The sequence below is a fragment of the Doryrhamphus excisus genome, chromosome 10 (assembly GCF_030265055.1).
Source record: "Doryrhamphus excisus isolate RoL2022-K1 chromosome 10, RoL_Dexc_1.0, whole genome shotgun sequence".
NCBI classification, from domain to species: Eukaryota; Metazoa; Chordata; class Actinopteri; order Syngnathiformes; family Syngnathidae; genus Doryrhamphus; species Doryrhamphus excisus.
The window spans coordinates 5,437,874-5,455,898 of record NC_080475.1 but is presented as its reverse complement, the minus strand read 5'-3'; the positions used below and the strand labels follow the sequence as shown (position 1 = coordinate 5,455,898).

The 18,025-nt window shown below is 42.8% G+C and overlaps 1 protein-coding gene across 2 annotated transcripts in view; it reads left to right on the top strand.

Annotated features, from left to right (window-relative positions):
- Positions 1 to 18,025, top strand: part of LOC131136600 (ATP-dependent translocase ABCB1-like) — a 110,388-nt gene that overhangs the window by 90,083 nt on the left and 2,280 nt on the right. Inside the window, exons 1-22 of one of the 2 annotated variants that reach the window (XM_058083655.1) lie at positions 5,078 to 5,127; positions 5,192 to 5,267; positions 5,350 to 5,497; positions 5,575 to 5,623; positions 5,709 to 5,900; positions 5,976 to 6,147; positions 6,236 to 6,360; positions 8,351 to 8,522; positions 8,611 to 8,724; positions 10,030 to 10,138; positions 10,223 to 10,350; positions 12,098 to 12,301; positions 12,443 to 12,613; positions 13,153 to 13,314; positions 13,391 to 13,567; positions 13,614 to 13,796; positions 15,029 to 15,133; positions 15,244 to 15,321; positions 15,511 to 15,594; positions 17,044 to 17,247; positions 17,312 to 17,412; positions 17,500 to 17,640. In XM_058083655.1, the coding sequence (XP_057939638.1) occupies positions 5,078 to 5,127; positions 5,192 to 5,267; positions 5,350 to 5,497; positions 5,575 to 5,623; positions 5,709 to 5,900; positions 5,976 to 6,147; positions 6,236 to 6,360; positions 8,351 to 8,522; positions 8,611 to 8,724; positions 10,030 to 10,138; positions 10,223 to 10,350; positions 12,098 to 12,301; positions 12,443 to 12,613; positions 13,153 to 13,314; positions 13,391 to 13,567; positions 13,614 to 13,796; positions 15,029 to 15,133; positions 15,244 to 15,321; positions 15,511 to 15,594; positions 17,044 to 17,247; positions 17,312 to 17,412; positions 17,500 to 17,640 (2,945 nt within the window). Of the gene's footprint in view, positions 1 to 5,077; positions 5,128 to 5,191; positions 5,268 to 5,349; positions 5,498 to 5,574; positions 5,624 to 5,708; positions 5,901 to 5,975; positions 6,148 to 6,235; positions 6,361 to 8,350; positions 8,523 to 8,610; positions 8,725 to 10,029; positions 10,139 to 10,222; positions 10,351 to 12,097; positions 12,302 to 12,442; positions 12,614 to 13,152; positions 13,315 to 13,390; positions 13,568 to 13,613; positions 13,797 to 15,028; positions 15,134 to 15,243; positions 15,322 to 15,510; positions 15,595 to 17,043; positions 17,248 to 17,311; positions 17,413 to 17,499; positions 17,660 to 18,025 lie in introns of those variants that run through there. The other variant, XM_058083656.1, reaches the window with a different exon arrangement.

The window sequence follows — 18,025 nt, the reverse complement described above, 5'->3', positions numbered from 1 at the left end:
TTTGTATGTTTCCGAATCCAATCATTACATTTCTGCCCTAAATGAAACATTCTGGGCTTCCCTTAAAGGAGACTTATTATGCTTTTTCCACTTTTCTGACCTATAAATGTTGTTATAAGGTTGTATTCTCGTGTTAAACGATGCCAATGTTTCAGATAATGAGGTTTGCGCATTTGGAAGTAAGCCTTGAAATGGGATGGATCTAATGCTCGGTTTCAGAGTTTTTTTCTCACAGCGTCTCTCTGTGATGTCACAGAGTGCCAGGGGTCCTTATATGGGCATGCACTGTAGACCAGATACGCTCCTGCCCTCCCCAAAGCTCTGCTTCTCTGTTGAGGTTGTTAGCAATGTCTCCCAGGAAGTGTTTCTTCTGGTGTAAGGGAAAGCGGCATTTGTTTACAATTCCTAACAAGGCAAACATCAGGCAGAAGCGGTTGGAGTTTCTGATTCCCTACCAGCAAAAAATATATATTTTAATCGGTGAATGGCATTTCACACTGGACTGTTTTGTGAACTGTTGTTGAAGCCCGACGCCTTTCCAATGTTACTTGGCAGTGTCGTAAGTAATGGAACAAAAGCGGTTGTCTGTGTAGCAATATAGAGTGTGCATAAAGAAAGTGCGCAGCAAATTACAAGCAAGATATTTACAACTGAGGAATTGCTAATAGTAATTTCCCGCCACATTCAGTGGGTCGCAAAAAAATGTTGTAGAACGCTAAAATGTTAAAGCTACTCACCATTCAGAGACGTCTTGAAGTAACCTTTTTTCTTGAGAAACTTTGGACTGTCCAGTCTCTACTTCTGTACCTGTACCCGGTCTCTGTACCTGGCTCTGTGCTACTGCATCCTACATGAGTACTATGTGATAATTACTGACCAGAAACATGGTGACAAAATCTATATATTCATTTCATTAAAATGTATGAGTGTGTAGTTAGCATGCAAACATACTGTATAATATAGTACTTCATCTCTCTGTTTGCTGGAGCAGAAGTATGACACCCAGGCGGGCGATAAGGGCACCCAGCTGTCAGGTGGTCAGAAACAACGAATAGCCATCGCCCGAGCCATCCTCCGTAACCCCAAACTGTTGCTTCTGGATGAGGCCACGTCTGCACTCGACGCCGAGAGCGAGAAGGTGGGTCTTTTCCTTCTTGTCTAGAATGCCTCCAATTTGCCCGTCTCATTTGTGTGACCTTTGTCCTCTCCAGGTGGTGCAAGAGGCGTTGGACAAAGCGAGGCAGGGCAGGACGTGTATCGTCATTGCCCACCGTCTGTCCACCGTCCAAAACGCAGACTGCATTGCTGTCATTCAGGGAGGAGTTGTGGTAGAACAAGGCACACATCAACAGCTGCTAGCCAAAAAGGGAATCTATCACATGCTGGTCACGACCCAGATGGGTCATGGAAGGAAATGAAAGATGAACTATTCTGGCGTAGGTTGAGTAGGTGAGGTATAGGATTCATCACCCTATGGATGAATGAGTGGAAGTTATTACAGCTGGTAATGGTTTAATTCATCTTGAACATGCACACAAGTATTAGTAATTGTATTTGTACTGTCTGTAAATAATACTAGCCGTAGGTCTTTTGGAACTTTACAGAAGTCGTTTATATCAGTGATTTTCAAACACTGGTGTGCCGTGATGACTATATGTGTCAGGAACCGTTGTGTCGTTTGACGCCCCTCCACAACCTGAAGCTCCATTGTCTCCATTGAAGGAAAAAGCACCCCATATCTCCTTGCCAGTAACAGTGGAAGCCATCAGGAGTGTCAGGTTACACCTTTCAATGTCCCATGTTTGTTGCGCTCATGTAAAATGCTAATCTTTTTGTTGCTTGCATATCATTACCTTGATTTGTCTCCATAGCAATGCATGCACATACACAAAATCAGTCCCGGAAAATCAATAATAACTTTAATGTTTTACTGATGATGATTTAACTGTTGTGGTTTGCGAGGATGTTCCGACATGTCCAGTACACCTTTACACCATCAACGCTTAGCGAAAGCGTGTGCGTCTGTAAAGCTCAGAGCAGGAAGTGGGTGGGATATAACGCTGACAACACATTCAAAAGTTAGCTCCCTTCAGGCATAACCTTGGCAAACAGTCCCCTTAACTGTGCAGTATATGCAGTACTTCTATAGAATATGTAGGATCGCCGGAGGCTGCACCGTATGACGCCTTGATGGTGTTTGATGGGTGACAGACACGGTGTCTCAATTTCCGTATCCAAAACATATTTATTATATGAGAAAAATAAACATTTAAAAACACTAGAGTACGTCACTCAGTTACTTACTGAAATGTTTATCTATCATAAGAAATGGAATTGAAGGAGCAATGGTGTCGTTCCCGAGTAACATCCAGGTTAAAAATCTAGACTCTAGATTTTTTTTTTCTAGATGAATAATATTCATCTATATTATTCATCTACTTGGGTATAATTGGGTTTGTAATAATAATATTTTATGCAAGATTTAGGTTCATTGGGATAATGATGTCACACTTACACTAAAAACATTACACAGAGCTTACAAAGTAATAATTCTACAACGTGTTATTGGTTCCATCTCAGTGTGTACTCACGGTAGGCGGGGCTTGCCCACTAAGCCGAAAGGAAACACTTTCGGCAGCCTCAGGTTTCTGCTCTGTATTTGATCAAGAAATGTGCAAAATCAATACATGCAAAGTCAATACATTAGACTGGACAAATATTCATATTTATGTTAATATTATATATTTTTTTGACATTTTCATCATCACTGCACCTTATACATTCCCAGCCATCGACAAAGCGCTCACCAGAGTTGTGTGTCCAGGACTGGAAAACATTCCAAAGTTTGTGGTAGCAGCATAAAAGGGAAATATGGAGAATTCACGTCCAAAAACCCCCTCAGCCAAGTCATTTGTTCTTCAAGTTGACTCTTTTGAATGGATAAATACTTTTTCAGTGGTGAGGTGTTTTACTAAAAATGTACTATCACTGTTTGCCTGGGTCCCGCAGATTTTTATTTTTATTTGTCTATATGTGCCCTGTGATTGGCTGGCCAATCTCGCCTGAAGACAGCTGGGATAGGCTTCAGCACCCCCCGAGACCCTCATGAGGATAAGCAGTAGAAAATGAATAGTCGAGAATGAATGAACTTCTCTACTTAAATGCAATCAGGAAAATAATAATGGTCTATTCTTTGGATTTGGGAAAATACATCAGTTATTAAAAGCTTCTGTTTTATCATTTGCTTTAGTTTACTTTAATGAATGAAGAGAAAATACCTCCCACGGCATCTAGCATCTCTTTCACGTGGTCTCCTTCTGTGCCACTCTCCTGTTTGTGGGTAGCTGCTCCTCATTGGAGTTAGTCTACTGCACCGCAATAGAATCAGAATCAGGCTTCTCCATGTGGAACTCCAAACTCGTCAAATTTCATTTTTATGCACACACACAAAACAATTTTTAAAACTGCCACTTTCCATTTAACTGGTGTCATATCCATCCAGGTACCTACCTGTTTGGGTAGAACTTCATGATCCTCATCTTCCACATCTTTCCACTTCCTCTTCGTCTGGGTTCCTTCTTGTCAGATGTTGTCACCCTTTATGAACTCCTGTCTCGTCTTACGCAGATCACTGTAGTTGTCTGTGTAAGAAACCGGAAAAATTAATAGCTTGTAATAGCTCTTTTGCATATTGAAACACCTATTAAAATATGGAAACTCCTGTAGAAACTGTCGCAGGCCAAACATGTAGTTTTAAGAATGCAAAAACAAATGTACACTTACAGTATATGCTGAATTACTATACTATGTATACTATGTAATACATACTATACTATGTATACTATACTATACTATACTATACCACACTACACTATACTATGTATTTTGCCATGGACCTACCTCCTTTTAAAATGAGCAGACATTAAAACATATATGAAGCATTGTATTGTGTTGTTAGCTTAGCGTTTTCATATCGGGTATAGATGTAAATGTCCAGGCACCACTTCGACAACAATGTGATTAAGCTAACTGGAAAGCAACACAACTGACAACTTACCCATAGTTGCTGGTCGTCAGTACTCAGCTATAAAATCTTCCCAACTTCCACAACATCGTCCTTGAAATAATTCATGGCAAATGCCATTGTGGCATCTTTAATGCTGAAAAGTATTTGTTAGCTAGGCTATGTCTCCTTCCGTGGCGAACGGCACCTTTTTTGGGGGGAGAGAGGGAGGGGGAACGTGAAATGGCGCGAATTTAAAATGAGGCGATTCCCATTGGCTGCCAAGTTAGGGGGCGGGACCACGGCAGGAAGTGCAATGCATACAGTCCAATGAGAACGCGGCATTGCAGAAGCTTAGCTAGCTCATAATAGCGATTTTGAATGCTTTGTACAAAACATCTTTATCAAACCTTATGAAAGGGACTAACTTGATCAGTAAAGTCAAGTGAAATGTTTTTCTGTGTGACTTTTAAAGTATAAAGATAATTGAGCGCACATACTGTATATTGTAATATATAAAATGTATAATATATATAAATGTTGAGCACAAGTCAATGACTTGACCTTATTATGCACGTGGTATTAATGTACTTAGTCTTTATACTTTTCAGTATAAGCCAAGTATACTATTCACTGTACTATTCTTAAGTATATAAAATATAGTTTTTAAAAGTAAACTTTAAGTATACTTTCTCATTTTTTGTATAAAATAATTATACTTGAATAAAGGTGTTTTTGCTAAGGGAAGATTCCACTGTATTTTCACATATGAAATCCTTATTTGCCAAGTCAAACTGTACAGAACATTTAGTTGTGTCAATAAGAGTAGAGTCAATGAAGTCACGTGAGAAACGGAGGTTGGGAAGGAAAAGAAACGCGATGTGCCGTAAGCGCCAGCAATCTCAAAAGGAACGCTAAGTTGGTGTGGAAACATGACAACCCAAGAGCACGCCGGGTGATTCTTGTTGTTATTCTGCTTTATGCGTACGTTTGCGGACAGAACCATCATACGGGACTGCTATTTAAAAACCATTTTGACCATCATCATCATCATCATCATCATCTCGCCCAGACATGGCTGAAACCGACGGGCTGCAAAGGACCCAGGAAGATATTTTTTTAAGGTAATAAATTTGTTTGCATACAAATTCTCAATAGATTTCACAGATAAGTTCCTATTTGAACCAGTGATCTCCAAAATGAGGACGATGGAGGTAAAAGGAAGAAGAAAGCAAAGGCGCCGACGATCGGCATCACTGAACTGGTACGTTCTCGGTCCACGGTCCGTTGCTTACAAACCCATATTTAACATTTACTTGTTGTTTACTTTTTTTAAATAAACGCAGTTCAGGTTTGCAGACAGCATAGATGTTGCACTGATGGTTCTCGGGACCGTGATGGCCATGGTCCACGGAGCTGTACTTCCTCTGATGTGCGGTCTATTTGGCAAAACGGTGGACCAATTTGTAGTGTACTCGAGAATATTCAAAAGCAGTGAGTTCTCGGAGACGCGATCAAATAGTTACCTGACTTAAATATGGAGAATATAATTATTTTTCTGTGTTTTTTAGATTCCTCCGCGCCGATTACGAACGACACCTTCGAGCAGGACATAACCGTGTAAGACCAAGATGTTTTTTTTTACACTGAATACGACACATTTGATGATTTTAATTTTTTTTTTTATCCCCCCAAAAAAATCCAGCCTCTGTATCTACTTCGCCATTACAGCGGCTACCGTGTTGCTGGCCGCTTACGTTCAGGTTGCTTTCTGGACTTTGGCAGCTGGACGGCAGGTCAGACGCATCCGTGAGCTTTTTTTCCACAATGTCATCCGACAGGACATCAGCTGGTTTGACACCAACAAGACGGGACATCTCATTACTCATCTCACAGAGTCAGTCGCCTGTAAATCGAAAAATTCGGCTCCACCGCCGCAAATTCCTGCTCATGTTTTGATTTTCCTGGACAGTAACATCGATAAGATCCAAGAAGGTATTGGAGACAAATTGGGAATGCTCATCAAGACCATCTTCACCTTCATCTTATGCCTGCTTCTCGGGTTAAGCCGAGGATGGAAGCTGACTCTGGTCATGCTGGCCATCAGCCCCTTGTTGGGAATATCAGCTGCTTTTTTCATTAAAGTAAGCTTCCTCGTTGTCCAGACGGTCATGCCTCCATTTTGTAAACGTGCCCTCTTCCCGCAAGGCTTAACTGTGTTTCTCTGCCTAGTTGCTGACATCCTTCACTGCCAAAGAACAGGCTGCTTATGCTAAAGCGGGGATCGTGGCAGAGGAGGTGCTTTCATCCATCAGGACCGTCTTTGCCTTCAGTGGTCAGCAAAAAGAAATCGAGAGGTGTGCGGTAGTACGATAACAAAATACTCGTGGTGTGTCGGTCATGAATGAACGGATCAAAAGAAGTAGTTCTTGAACTACAGTAAACCTCGGATACATCGGATTCAATTGTTCCCACTGGTTTTGTCCGATATAAGCGAAATCCGTTATATGCGTATACCGGAAAATGTCCGTTTTACGCATATATCGGATTTATATCCGGTATATGCGTAAATCGGATTTTATCCGTTCTAAAAAGGCACTTCCTTGACTATGTTTCCAATGTACCTGGACGCGCAGGCAACGCTGCAAACGCTGCAAATGACGTCGTATAGCGGCCTGTCACCATTCGGCGAATCGGAGCGCCACGATGCGGCCATCCAATATATGCGAGGGAAATTTCATGGAAATGCATTGGAACGGGACTGGAGATTTTGTCCGAAATAGGCGAAATCCGTTATAAAAAATCCGATATATGCAATGAATTTTTATTGGAAATGCATTACAGAAAAATCGGTTCTTTTTTATCTGTCCGTTGTGAGCGAATTTCCGATATATCCGAGTCCGATATATCCCAGGTTTACTGTAGTTATTTTTTGTAAACGTAATGAATGAGGTCACCGCCCCTAAAATTCCCGTTCATTTGCAAATGTTTTTTTGGGTTGGCTGGAGAGTCAGTTCACCGTTCCTGTCTTATCCTTAACTGTCTTATCCTATCGTCGCGCCTCGCTCTGTGGGTGGGTGGGGTTAGCTGACTCAATGACCGAGACCAAGACATTGACCCTCAGTCACACTAGAGCGACATGACAAAGCAAACCAATCCATCAATAAATGTTAACATTCAAAAATGTTGAGTGGGAAGGCGGGGTTCAGCATAATCCTGGCGTTGGACCGAGTTTGGCGGGGGGTTGGGAGTGTAGCGATCACAGCGTCGGATGGGGGGGTCGTAACGCCGGACGCTCGGATCCGGAGGGCTGTTGACCGACCAATTGACCGAAATTACCGAAATGAACGTATCTAGACCAAGAGATTGACCCTCATGGCAAAGCAAACCAATCCATCACTAAATGTCAACATTCAAAAATGTTGAGTGGGAAGGCGGGGTTCAGCATAATCCTGGCGTTGGACCGAGTTTGGCGGGGGTTGATAGTGTAGCGATCACAGCGTTGGATGGGCGGGGGTCGTAACGCCGGACGCTCGGATCCGAAGGTACGTCATCACGTGTTGTTGCGCTGTTGAGTCGGAACGAACGTGAACATGAGTGAACGAACTGACTCGACACGGCCGACCGGGGAGATCACAGGCTAACGACCAATTGACCAAAATTACCAAAATGAACGTATCTAGACCAAGACATTGACCCTCAGTCACACTAGAGCGACATGGCAAAGCAAACCAATCCATCACTAAATGTTAACATTCAAAAATGTTGAGTGGGAAGGCGGGGTTCAGCATAATCCTGGCGTTGGACCGAGTTTGGCGCGGGGGTTGGGAGTGTAGCGATCACAGCGTTGGATGGGGGGGTCGTAACGCCGGACGCTCGGATCCGGAGGGCTGTTGACCGACCAATTGACCGAAATTACCGAAATGAACGTATCTAGACCAAGAGATTGACCCTCATGGCAAAGCAAACCAATCCATCACTAAATGTCAACATTCAAAAATTTTGAGTGGGGAGGGGGGGTTCAGCATAATCCAGGCGTTAGACCAAGTTTGGCGACGGTTGGGAGTGTAGCGATCACAGCGTCGCATGGGGGGGTCGTAACGCCGGACGCTCAGATCCAAAGGTACGTCATCACGTGTTGTTGCGCTGTTGAGTCGGAACGAACGTGAACACGAACGTGACTCGACACGGCCGACCGGGGAGATCGCAGGCTAACGACCAATTGACCGAAATTACCGAAATGAAGGTATCTTTTTACTGAATGAAACAAAATGATTCCGATGATTGGTGCGCTGGAATCCAAGACTTTTAATTTTTAATAACATTTTTTGTTTGTCGTCCTCGCAGGTATCATAAAGACTTGGAGGAAGCTAAGGAAATGGGAGTGAAGAAAGCAATCAGTTCAAACATGGCTATGGGCTTCACCTTCATGGTAATACACCTGACTTACGCCCTGGCCTTCTGGTATGGGAGTACGCTTGTTATGAGCGGCGAGTACACCGTTGGGAATATATTCACAGTGAGTAAAAACACTGTCAGTTTGACTCCACTGAAACTAAATGGTCCCAATAGACATTAGAAGTTAACGTTGATGCATCTCGTTTCAGGTTTTATTCGCTATATTTCTTGGAGTGTTTGCATTGGGGCAGATCTCACCTCAGATCGAGGCCCTCGCCAATGCTCGAGGAGCTGCATATACAGTGTACAGGATCATCGATAACGTAAGGAACTCTACATTCTCTCATCCCCACATCCATTGAGACTGAAGTACTTCAGTCATCAGTACTATCTGTATCTGTATCTGTATCTGTTCACCCATCTTATATATCTGGATCTGCCCTCGTTGGATGCCGCCTGTAGGATCCGTCTAGGGCAGGGGTCTCAAACATGCGGCCCGCGGGCCAAATGTGGCCCGCAGGACACTAGTTTAAGGCCCCCGCCTTGATATGAAAGTTTACTGTTTAGTTATCCTCCCTATCCGTGTGGAAGTGGTAAGTTTTTGGCGATTTAAGTTTAAAGGAAATAACTTGAAGGCTACCGTATAAGGTCGCTAGCTCTCTAGTTTGCGAGTTAGCGTGTGTCTCAAGACCCTGCAGTTGCGCAATATGTTGTACATCAGTGGTCTCAAACACGCGGCCCGCGGGCCAAATGTGGCCCGCAGGACACTAGTTTAAGGCCCCCGCCTTGATATGAAAGTTTAATGTTAGTGCGGCCCGCGCAAGTTTGATATGGATGCTGTATGGTATCATGTACCCAGAAAAAATATTATCACGTTTGATTAATGTTCATGTTAAAGGTTAAATAACTGTTAATAGTTATCCTCCCTATCCGTGTGGAAGTGGTAAGTTTTTGGCTATTTAAGTTTAAAGGAAATAACTTGAAGGCTACCGTACAAGGTCGCTAGCTCTCTAGTTTGCGAGTTAGCATGTGTCTCAAGACCCTGCAGTTGCACAATATGTTGTAAATAAATGTGACTATAGTCATGTTTTGTCATGTCTACAGGGCTCTAATAATGCTTGTTAATAATGTGGTTTCTTAAGTTTTTATTATTTGCCGTTTTATTATTATTATTATTATTATATTTATTTATTTATTACTGATTGATTGATTTTCTTTATTCTTGATTTGTTTATTTATTTTTCATCTTATTTTGTGTAGAAAAATAAAAAGTAAGATATTTGAGCTTTTCTTGTAGAAAATTGTAGAATTTATTCATTTTTCTGTTTTCAATAAATGCGTTTTTTGGTTGTTTTTTTTTTAAAACCTGATGCGGCCCAGTCTCACCCAGACCCTAGCTCCGGTGGCCCCCAAGTAAATTGAGTTTGAGACCCCTGGTCTAGGGAAAGGCGGTCTCTGTGTGTGACTGGCCAATCAGGAGCATTTTCTTTAAACACAAATACGGATAATGACGAAATATCCTTTAACGGATACTCCGACTCATCCCTAATTTTTCCCACACATCTGCCCTGTAGCAGTCCTATTCCACAAGCGCCCTTTAACATAACCATTGACATTTTACCCAACAGAAACCGAGCATTGACAGCTATTCGGAGAGCGGTTTTAAGCCGGACTTCATCAGTGGGAACATAGAGTTCAAGAACATCCACTTTAACTACCCCTCAAGGCCAGACGTCAAGGAAAGCTGACGCTGTTTATTTTTCCACGCTAATACCTCAAAGACGAATGTCTCCATATTTCAAATGTATATAACTACCATGCAGGTGTTGAACAACATGTCCCTGAGCGTGAAGAGTGGACAGACCATGGCCTTGGTAGGAAGCAGTGGCTGTGGAAAAAGCACCACCATCCAGCTGTTGCAGAGGTTCTACGACCCTCAGGAGGGATCCGTATGTGCATATTTACACAAAAAATACATTTAAGGGATATACTGCAAAGCCAGTTTAGTGTGTTGGGTCCACAATCGGCGACAAAAGCACCACAAAAGTTACACACGATAACCCGCGCGGAAAGCTTTCTAGATCTTCCAGAGTCTGCGCCTCTTCCTGCAGTGTTTCATTGGATTTCCTGCCTTCCGCCCCAAACGGTCTGTGTAACTTGATCCACTTTGTTCCGAAGTGATTGATCGCACTCCCAAGTGCTGCCAAGGACTTACAGAAATGTAGGTCCGTATTTATCGAGTGCAGGCAATCTGCGGCCTAGGGCTAGGGCTAGGGCTAGGGCTAGGGCGCAAACTTCACGATCTGACGCTTTTGTAACAACATTTATAGGTAAAAGCATAATAGATCTCCTTTAAGTGTCCTGAGCAGACTGATGCAACTCATCAGTCAACATAGTACTTACTTATATTATGTTTCACTTAGCTGTGGCTATGAATAAACTGATTGGTTTTTTTTTTCCGAATAGGGCATTGTCAGTCACTAGCTGGCAAAAAAGTAAAATACAGTAAACCGGATATATCGGACTCGGATATATCGTAAATTCGCTCACAACGGACAGATAACATTTATTGATGGATTGGTTTGCTTTGTCATGTCGCTCTAGTGTGACTGAGGGTCAATGTCTTGGTCTCGGTCATTGAGTCAGCTAACCCCACCCACCCACAAAGCGAGGCGCGACGATAGGATAAGACAGTTAAGGATAAGACAGGAACGGTGAACTGACTCTCCAGCCAATCACAAAAAAAAACATTTGCAATTGAACGGGAATTTTAGGGGCGGTGACCTCATTCATTATGTTTACAAAAAATAACTACAGTAAACCTCGGATATATCGGACTCGGATATATCGGAAATTCGCTCACAACGGACAGATAAAAAAGAACCGATTTTTCTGTAATGCATTTCCAATAAAAATTCATTGCATATATCGGATTTTTTATAACGGATTTCGCCTATTTCGGATAAAATCTCCAGTCCTGTTCCAATGCATTTCCATGAAATTTCCCTCGCATATATCGGATGGCCGCATCGTGGCGCTCCGATTCGCCGAATCGTGACATGCCGCTATACGATGTCATTTGCAGCGTTGGAAACATAGTCAAGGAAGTGCCTTTTTATAACGGATAAAATCCGATTTACGCATATACCGGATATAAATCCGATATATGCGTAAAACGGACATTTTCCGGTATACGCATATAACGGATTTCGCTTATATCGGACAAAACCAGTGGGAACAATTGAATGCGATATATCCGAGGTTTACTGTATCTGTAAAAAATAAATATATTTGAAAAATATAGACATAAAAAAATGAAAAGACTGTTGCCCTCCCTCACTCTATTGGCAGTGATAATCTTTGTGAACACGCCATTATAAATACTTGCTTATGTTGTGTAAAATACACTTACTGGGATCGCTTCTTTTTTGTGTGAAGGTAGAACAATAGGACGTCAAACGGCTGCTTTTTATGTTAACGCGCACCGAACACAAAGCTTAGAACCGGACTTGACAAAGTAAACTGATAACCACCGTTACCGTGGAACGTAGCTTTTGCATTATGACCACAAAACCTGGTTTTGTTGAGCCGTTTTCATAGTATACCGCCTCGGTCGACACTATAACGTCATGGCAAAGCAAACCAATCCATCACCAAATGTCAACATTTGAAAAAAAAATGTCTTCTTTTCGGTAGATATCTATCGACGACCACGACATCCGTTCTCTGAATATCCGCTACCTGCGAGAGATGATCGGAGTGGTGAGTCAAGAGCCCATCCTTTTTGCCACCACCATCGCAGAGAACATCCGATACGGCCGACTTGACGTGACGCAGCAGGAGATAGAGCAAGCTGCCAAGGAGGCCAACGCCTACGACTTCATCATCAACCTTCCTGATGTATGACTTTTATATAAAGCGTCAGTTGTTAATTTAAATTAATTACAGATCATAATTAATCACTTGACATCACTATTTTATACCGTCCACTTACATACTTGTCTTCCACTTACCAATGATGGGACTGTTGTCGTTGAGCAGAAGTTTGAGACGCTGGTCGGGGATCGAGGGACTCAGATGAGCGGCGGACAGAAGCAGAGGATTGCAATTGCTCGGGTGCTGGTCTGTAACCCCAAAATCCTTCTGCTGGATGAAGCAACATCTGCTCTGGATGCAGAGAGTGAGACCCTTGTACAAGCGGCACTCAACAAGGTACAAACATGCAGTACACTCGGACTCGGATATATCGGAAATTCGCTCACAACGGACAGATAAAAAAGAACCGATTTTTCTGTAATGCATTTCCAATAAAAATTCATTGCATATATCGGATTTTTTATAACGGATTTCGCCTATTTCGGACAAAATCTCCAGTCCCGTTCCAATGCATTTCCATTAAATTTCCCTCGCATATATCGGATGGCCGCATCGTGGCGCTCCGATTCGCCGAATCGTGACAGGCCGCTATACGACGTCATTTGCAGCGTTTGCAGCGTTGCCTGCGCGTCCAGGTACATTGGAAACATAGTCAAGGAAGTGCCTTTTTATAACGGATAAAATCCGATTTACGCATCTACCGGATATAAATCCGATATATGCGTAAAACCGACATTTTCCGGTATACGCATATAACGGATTTCGCTTATATCGGACAAAACCAGTGGGAACAATTGAATCCGATATATCCGAGGTTTACTGTACATCTCTTGTAATTGCGCCTGGGCTTATGCTACTTGTATTTTTGTGTGCAGGTCAGACTGGGTCGGACCACCATAGTTGTGGCCCATCGCCTCTCAACTATTAGAAACGCTGACGTCATAGCTGGCGTTCAAAATGGAGAAGTTGTAGAATTGGGGACTCATAGCCAGTTGATGGAAAAACAGGGTCTGTACTACAATCTTGTCAATATGCAGGTAATACTTACCGACACTTGCTGTATATTTCCAGGAAAAAACAACCTTGTGACTTCTTCCTCTCTCGGTTTTGCAGACTTTTGAGAAAGAAGAGGAGCAGTATGAAGAGCAAGACGATAAAAACCCACAATCCAAACATTTCTCTGAATGTATCCCCTATAGGAGGAAGTCCACAAGAGGTTCTTCCTTTGTTGGTTCAGCCGTAAAGAAAGAAGAGAAGGAAATGTTGGTGGATCCCAAAGACAAGACAGAGGTGAGATTGCTTAGAAGATTCAGCATGAGGTGGCACCAACGACAAGAGGAATGACTTAGATCTTGCTTCTTTCTTTCTCCAGTGTGAAAACGTTGCGCATGTGTCCGTCCTCAAAGTGATGCGCTACAACATTCATGAGTGGCCTTACCTTTTGCTGGGGCTGATCTCTGCCAGCATCAACGGAATAGTCCATCCTGTCCACTCGCTCATCATGGCCAAGTTCGTTGCTGTAGGTTACAAATAGCGTGGAGCCGGATTACAGTGGAACCCTGGTTAGCGTCATCAATCCATTCCAGAAAACAATTCTCAAGAAAATTGACTTTGGACATCACCACATCAACACCTTTTTGTTGTACTGTTTCTTCATTTTTTATCTCACCTCACTCGCCCAAATATTGAATTCAAGAAATAACTCATGGCAAAACAAGAAGGTGGTGTCTCGCTGCCACATATCAGGGAACAGTCCCATTCAAGAAATAACTCATGGCAAAACAAGAAGGTGGTGTCTCGCTGCCATGTGTCAGGGAACAGTCCCATTCAAGAAATAACTCATGGCAAAACAAGAAGGTGGTGTCTCGCTGCCACATATCAGGGAACAGTCCCATTCCAGAAATAACTCATGGCAAAACGTGAAGGTGGTGTCTCGCTGCCATGTGTCAGGGAACAGTCCCATTCCAGAAATAACTCATGGCAAAACGTGAAGGTGGTGTCTCGCTGCCACATGTCAGGGAGCAGTCCCATTCCAGTAATAACTCATGGCAAAACAAGAAGGTGGTGTCTCGCTGCCACATGTCAGGTAACAGTCACATTCAAGAAATAACTCATGGCAAAACAAGAAGGTGGTGTCTCGCTGCCACATATCAGGGAACAGTCCCATTCAAGAAATAACTCATGGCAAAACAAGAAGGTGGTGTCTCGCTGCCACGTGTCAGGGAACAGTCCCATTCAATAAATAACTCATGGCAAAACGTGAAGGTGGTGTCTCGCTGCCACAAGTCAGGGAACAGTCCCATTCAAGGAATAACTCATGGCAAAACAAGAAGGTGGTGTCTCGCTGCCACATGTCAGGGAACAGTCCCATTCCAGAAATAACTCATGGCAAAACGTGGAGGTGGTGTCTCGCTGCCACATGTCAGGGAACAGTCCCATTCAAGAAATAACTCATGGCAAAACAAGAAGGTGGTGTCTCGCTGCCACATTGTCAGGGAACAGTCCCATTCAAGAAATAACTCATGGCAAAACAAGAAGGTGGTGTCTCGCGGCCACATGTCAGGTAACAGTCCCATTCAAGAAATAACTCATGGCAAAACAAGAAGGTGGTGTCCGTGTTGATCTGGCCGCCACGTGTCAGGGAGCAGTCCCATCATCGCTAAGCGGGATGTATGCTAACTGAGGTTCCACTGCGCTTGATTTTTGGAGGCAAAAACCTTTTATTTCAATAACAGTCTTCCACCCTTTCAGGTGTTTGTGGAGACTGACCAGGAAGTTATGCGAAAACAAACAAATTTCCTTTCCATTATGTTTACAGTCATTGGAGTTGTCTCTTTTTTGTCTTTTTTTCTAAAGGTAAGCATACTCCCATTAACGCATACGTATACTCGCTACTTCAATACTACTACAATACTTTAATGTCAAAAGCATGTCAAAGTCCAAGTTGTGTCACTTCAACCACACAGGGTTTCTGTTTTGGTAAATCTGGAGAGATCCTGACCATGAAACTGAGACTTGCATCTTTCAAGGCCTTGATGAGGCAGGTAAGTGGAACGAGGAATTCTTAGGAGACCTTACCGTGCCTGCAGGGTTTTCCGGAAGTAAACTTCAATAAGTCAAATTACTGCTCAATTTCATCCTGCCATCCATTTTCATTGCTGATGAAGGAGGCGGAAAACTTGTGGAATAGACGGACTCGTCTCGGAAATGTGTTCACTTTGTATTTCTTTAAGGACATTGGCTGGTTTGATCACCCGGAAAACAACGTTGGAGTGCTCACGACAAGGCTGGCCTCGGACACTTCTAAAGTACAAGCGGTAATGTCTATCACTTGTCTTATTTAAAGACTTTTATTCAAAATGGTTGGTACACTTTGTGGAAAAATAATAACAGTAATGATAACAGTACTTGACTTTGGCATATGCACCATTTTTGGTCACAGATTGTAGACCCGATGCGTAAAGTAGCCTTTTCAGGCGTGCCATTTAATGATACTCAGGGGCGGACTTACCATTGGACAAACGCATGCCCCGAGATCTAATAATCTCTAATAAGACTAATAATAAGACTAATAATGCTAACCAAGGTTCCACTGTATGGAGCCCGTCGGCACAGGTTAACTGTAAAAACATATTTTGTGTTTACATTTTTGGCTTTCTGGTTGACATTTTATGGATTTACATTATTTCCTATGAGAAAAATTTATTTGGTTAGAGTACAATTTGGTTAGAGGCGGAGCAGACTAATAATGCTAACCAAGGTTCCACTGTATGGAGCCCGTCGGCACAGGTTAACTGTAAAAACATATTTTGTGTTTACATTTTTGGCTTTCTGGTTGACATTTTCTGGATTTACATTATTTCCTATGAGAAAAATTTATTTGGTTAGAGTACAATTTGGTTAGAGTCGGAGCAGACTAATAATGCTAACCAAGGTTCCACTGTATGGAGCCCGTCGGCACAGGTTAACTGTAGAAACATATTTTGTGTTTACATTTTTGGCTTTCTTGTTGACATTTTCTGGATTTACATTATTTCCTATCGAAACATTTTTTTGGTTAGAGTATGATTTGGTTAGAGTCAGAGCAGACTAATAATGCTAACCAAGGTTCCACTGTATGGAGCCCGTCGGCACAGGTTAACTGTAGAAACATATTTTGTGTTTACATTTTTGGCTTTCTGGTTGACATTTTATGGATTTACATTATTTCCTATGAGAAAAATTTATTTGGTTAGAGTACAATTTGGTTAGAGGCGGAGCAGACTAATAATGCTAACCAAGGTTCCACTGTATGGAGCCCGTCGGCACAGGTTAACTGTAAAAACATATTTTGTGTTTACATTTTTGGCTTTCTGGTTGACATTTTCTGGATTTACATTATTTCCTATGAGAAAAATTTATTTGGTTAGAGTACAATTTGGTTAGAGGTGGAGCAGACTAATAATGCTAACCAAGGTTCCACTGTATGGAGCCCGTCGGCACAGGTTAACTGTAGAAACATATTTTGTGTTTACATTTTTGGCTTTCTGGTTGACATTTTCTGGATTTACATTATTTCCTATGAGAAAAATTTATTTGGTTAGAGTACAATTTGGTTAGAGGTGGAGCAGACTAATAATGCTAACCAAGGTTCCACTGTATGGAGCCCGTCAGCACTCCGATATCATCACCAGAAAAGCCGATATGAATTCTTGGCGTCAGGGTACCAACAGTTTCGACCTACGTTCTTTAACCACACGGGTTTAACCCCTTCTGTCTCCGCTCAGGTTACGGGTCAATGTTTGGCGGCGGTGATCCAGAGTATTGCCAACATTGGCACCGGTATGATTCTGTCCTTTGTGAAGAGCTGGGAGCTGACGCTGTTCCTACTGGTGATAGTGCCCATCATGATAGTGGGCGGGTTTTTCCGGATGAGGGCTATGACTGGGCAAGTTGTAGAGGACAAGGTGGAGCTGGAGAAAGCTGGAAAAGTAAGCACCGACCTGGAATGGTTCTCCAAAATTCTGCAAATTGTTCATGGTGGTGTGTCATCAGATTTTTACAGAAGCCATCGAGAATATTCGTACTGTCGCATCTCTGACCAGGGAGCCCGAGTTTGAGTCTTTGTACTCCAGAACCCTCCAAATGCCATACAAGTACGTGATCCTGGATGGCTTGTCTGGAATATTTAAGATCTCTGGTTTAAGATGGTTCCCTCTGTGTCTCTCTCTCTCTCTCTGCAGAACCTTCCACAAACAAGCCCATGTGCAGGGTTTTCTCTTCTCCTTCACCATGGCCTTTGTCTACTTTACTTACGCGGGTTATTTCCGCTTTGGAGCTTGGGTCCTAAAAAACAGACAAGCGAGCCTCGAGGGGATTTTTTTGTGAGTTTCTTGTTAGTCCGGAGTGGGACTTTATGATATTACAGCAGCAAATAATCGCAAAGTAGCAAAACACAAAGCGCCCAATGTCGATATGTAGGGCCACAACTCATTCATTCATTCAGAATGATGGTCGCCAGCCAATCACAGGGCACATATAGACAAACAACCATTCACACTCACATTCATACCTATGGACAATTTGGAGTCGCTAATTAACCTAGCATGTTTTTGGAATGTGGGAGGAAACCGGAGTACCCGGAGAAAACCCACGCATGCACGGGGAGAACATGCAAACTCCACACAGAGATGGCCGAGGGTGGAATTGAACCCTGGTCTCCTAGCTGTGAGGTCTGTGCGCTAACCCCTAGACCACCGTGCCGCCCGG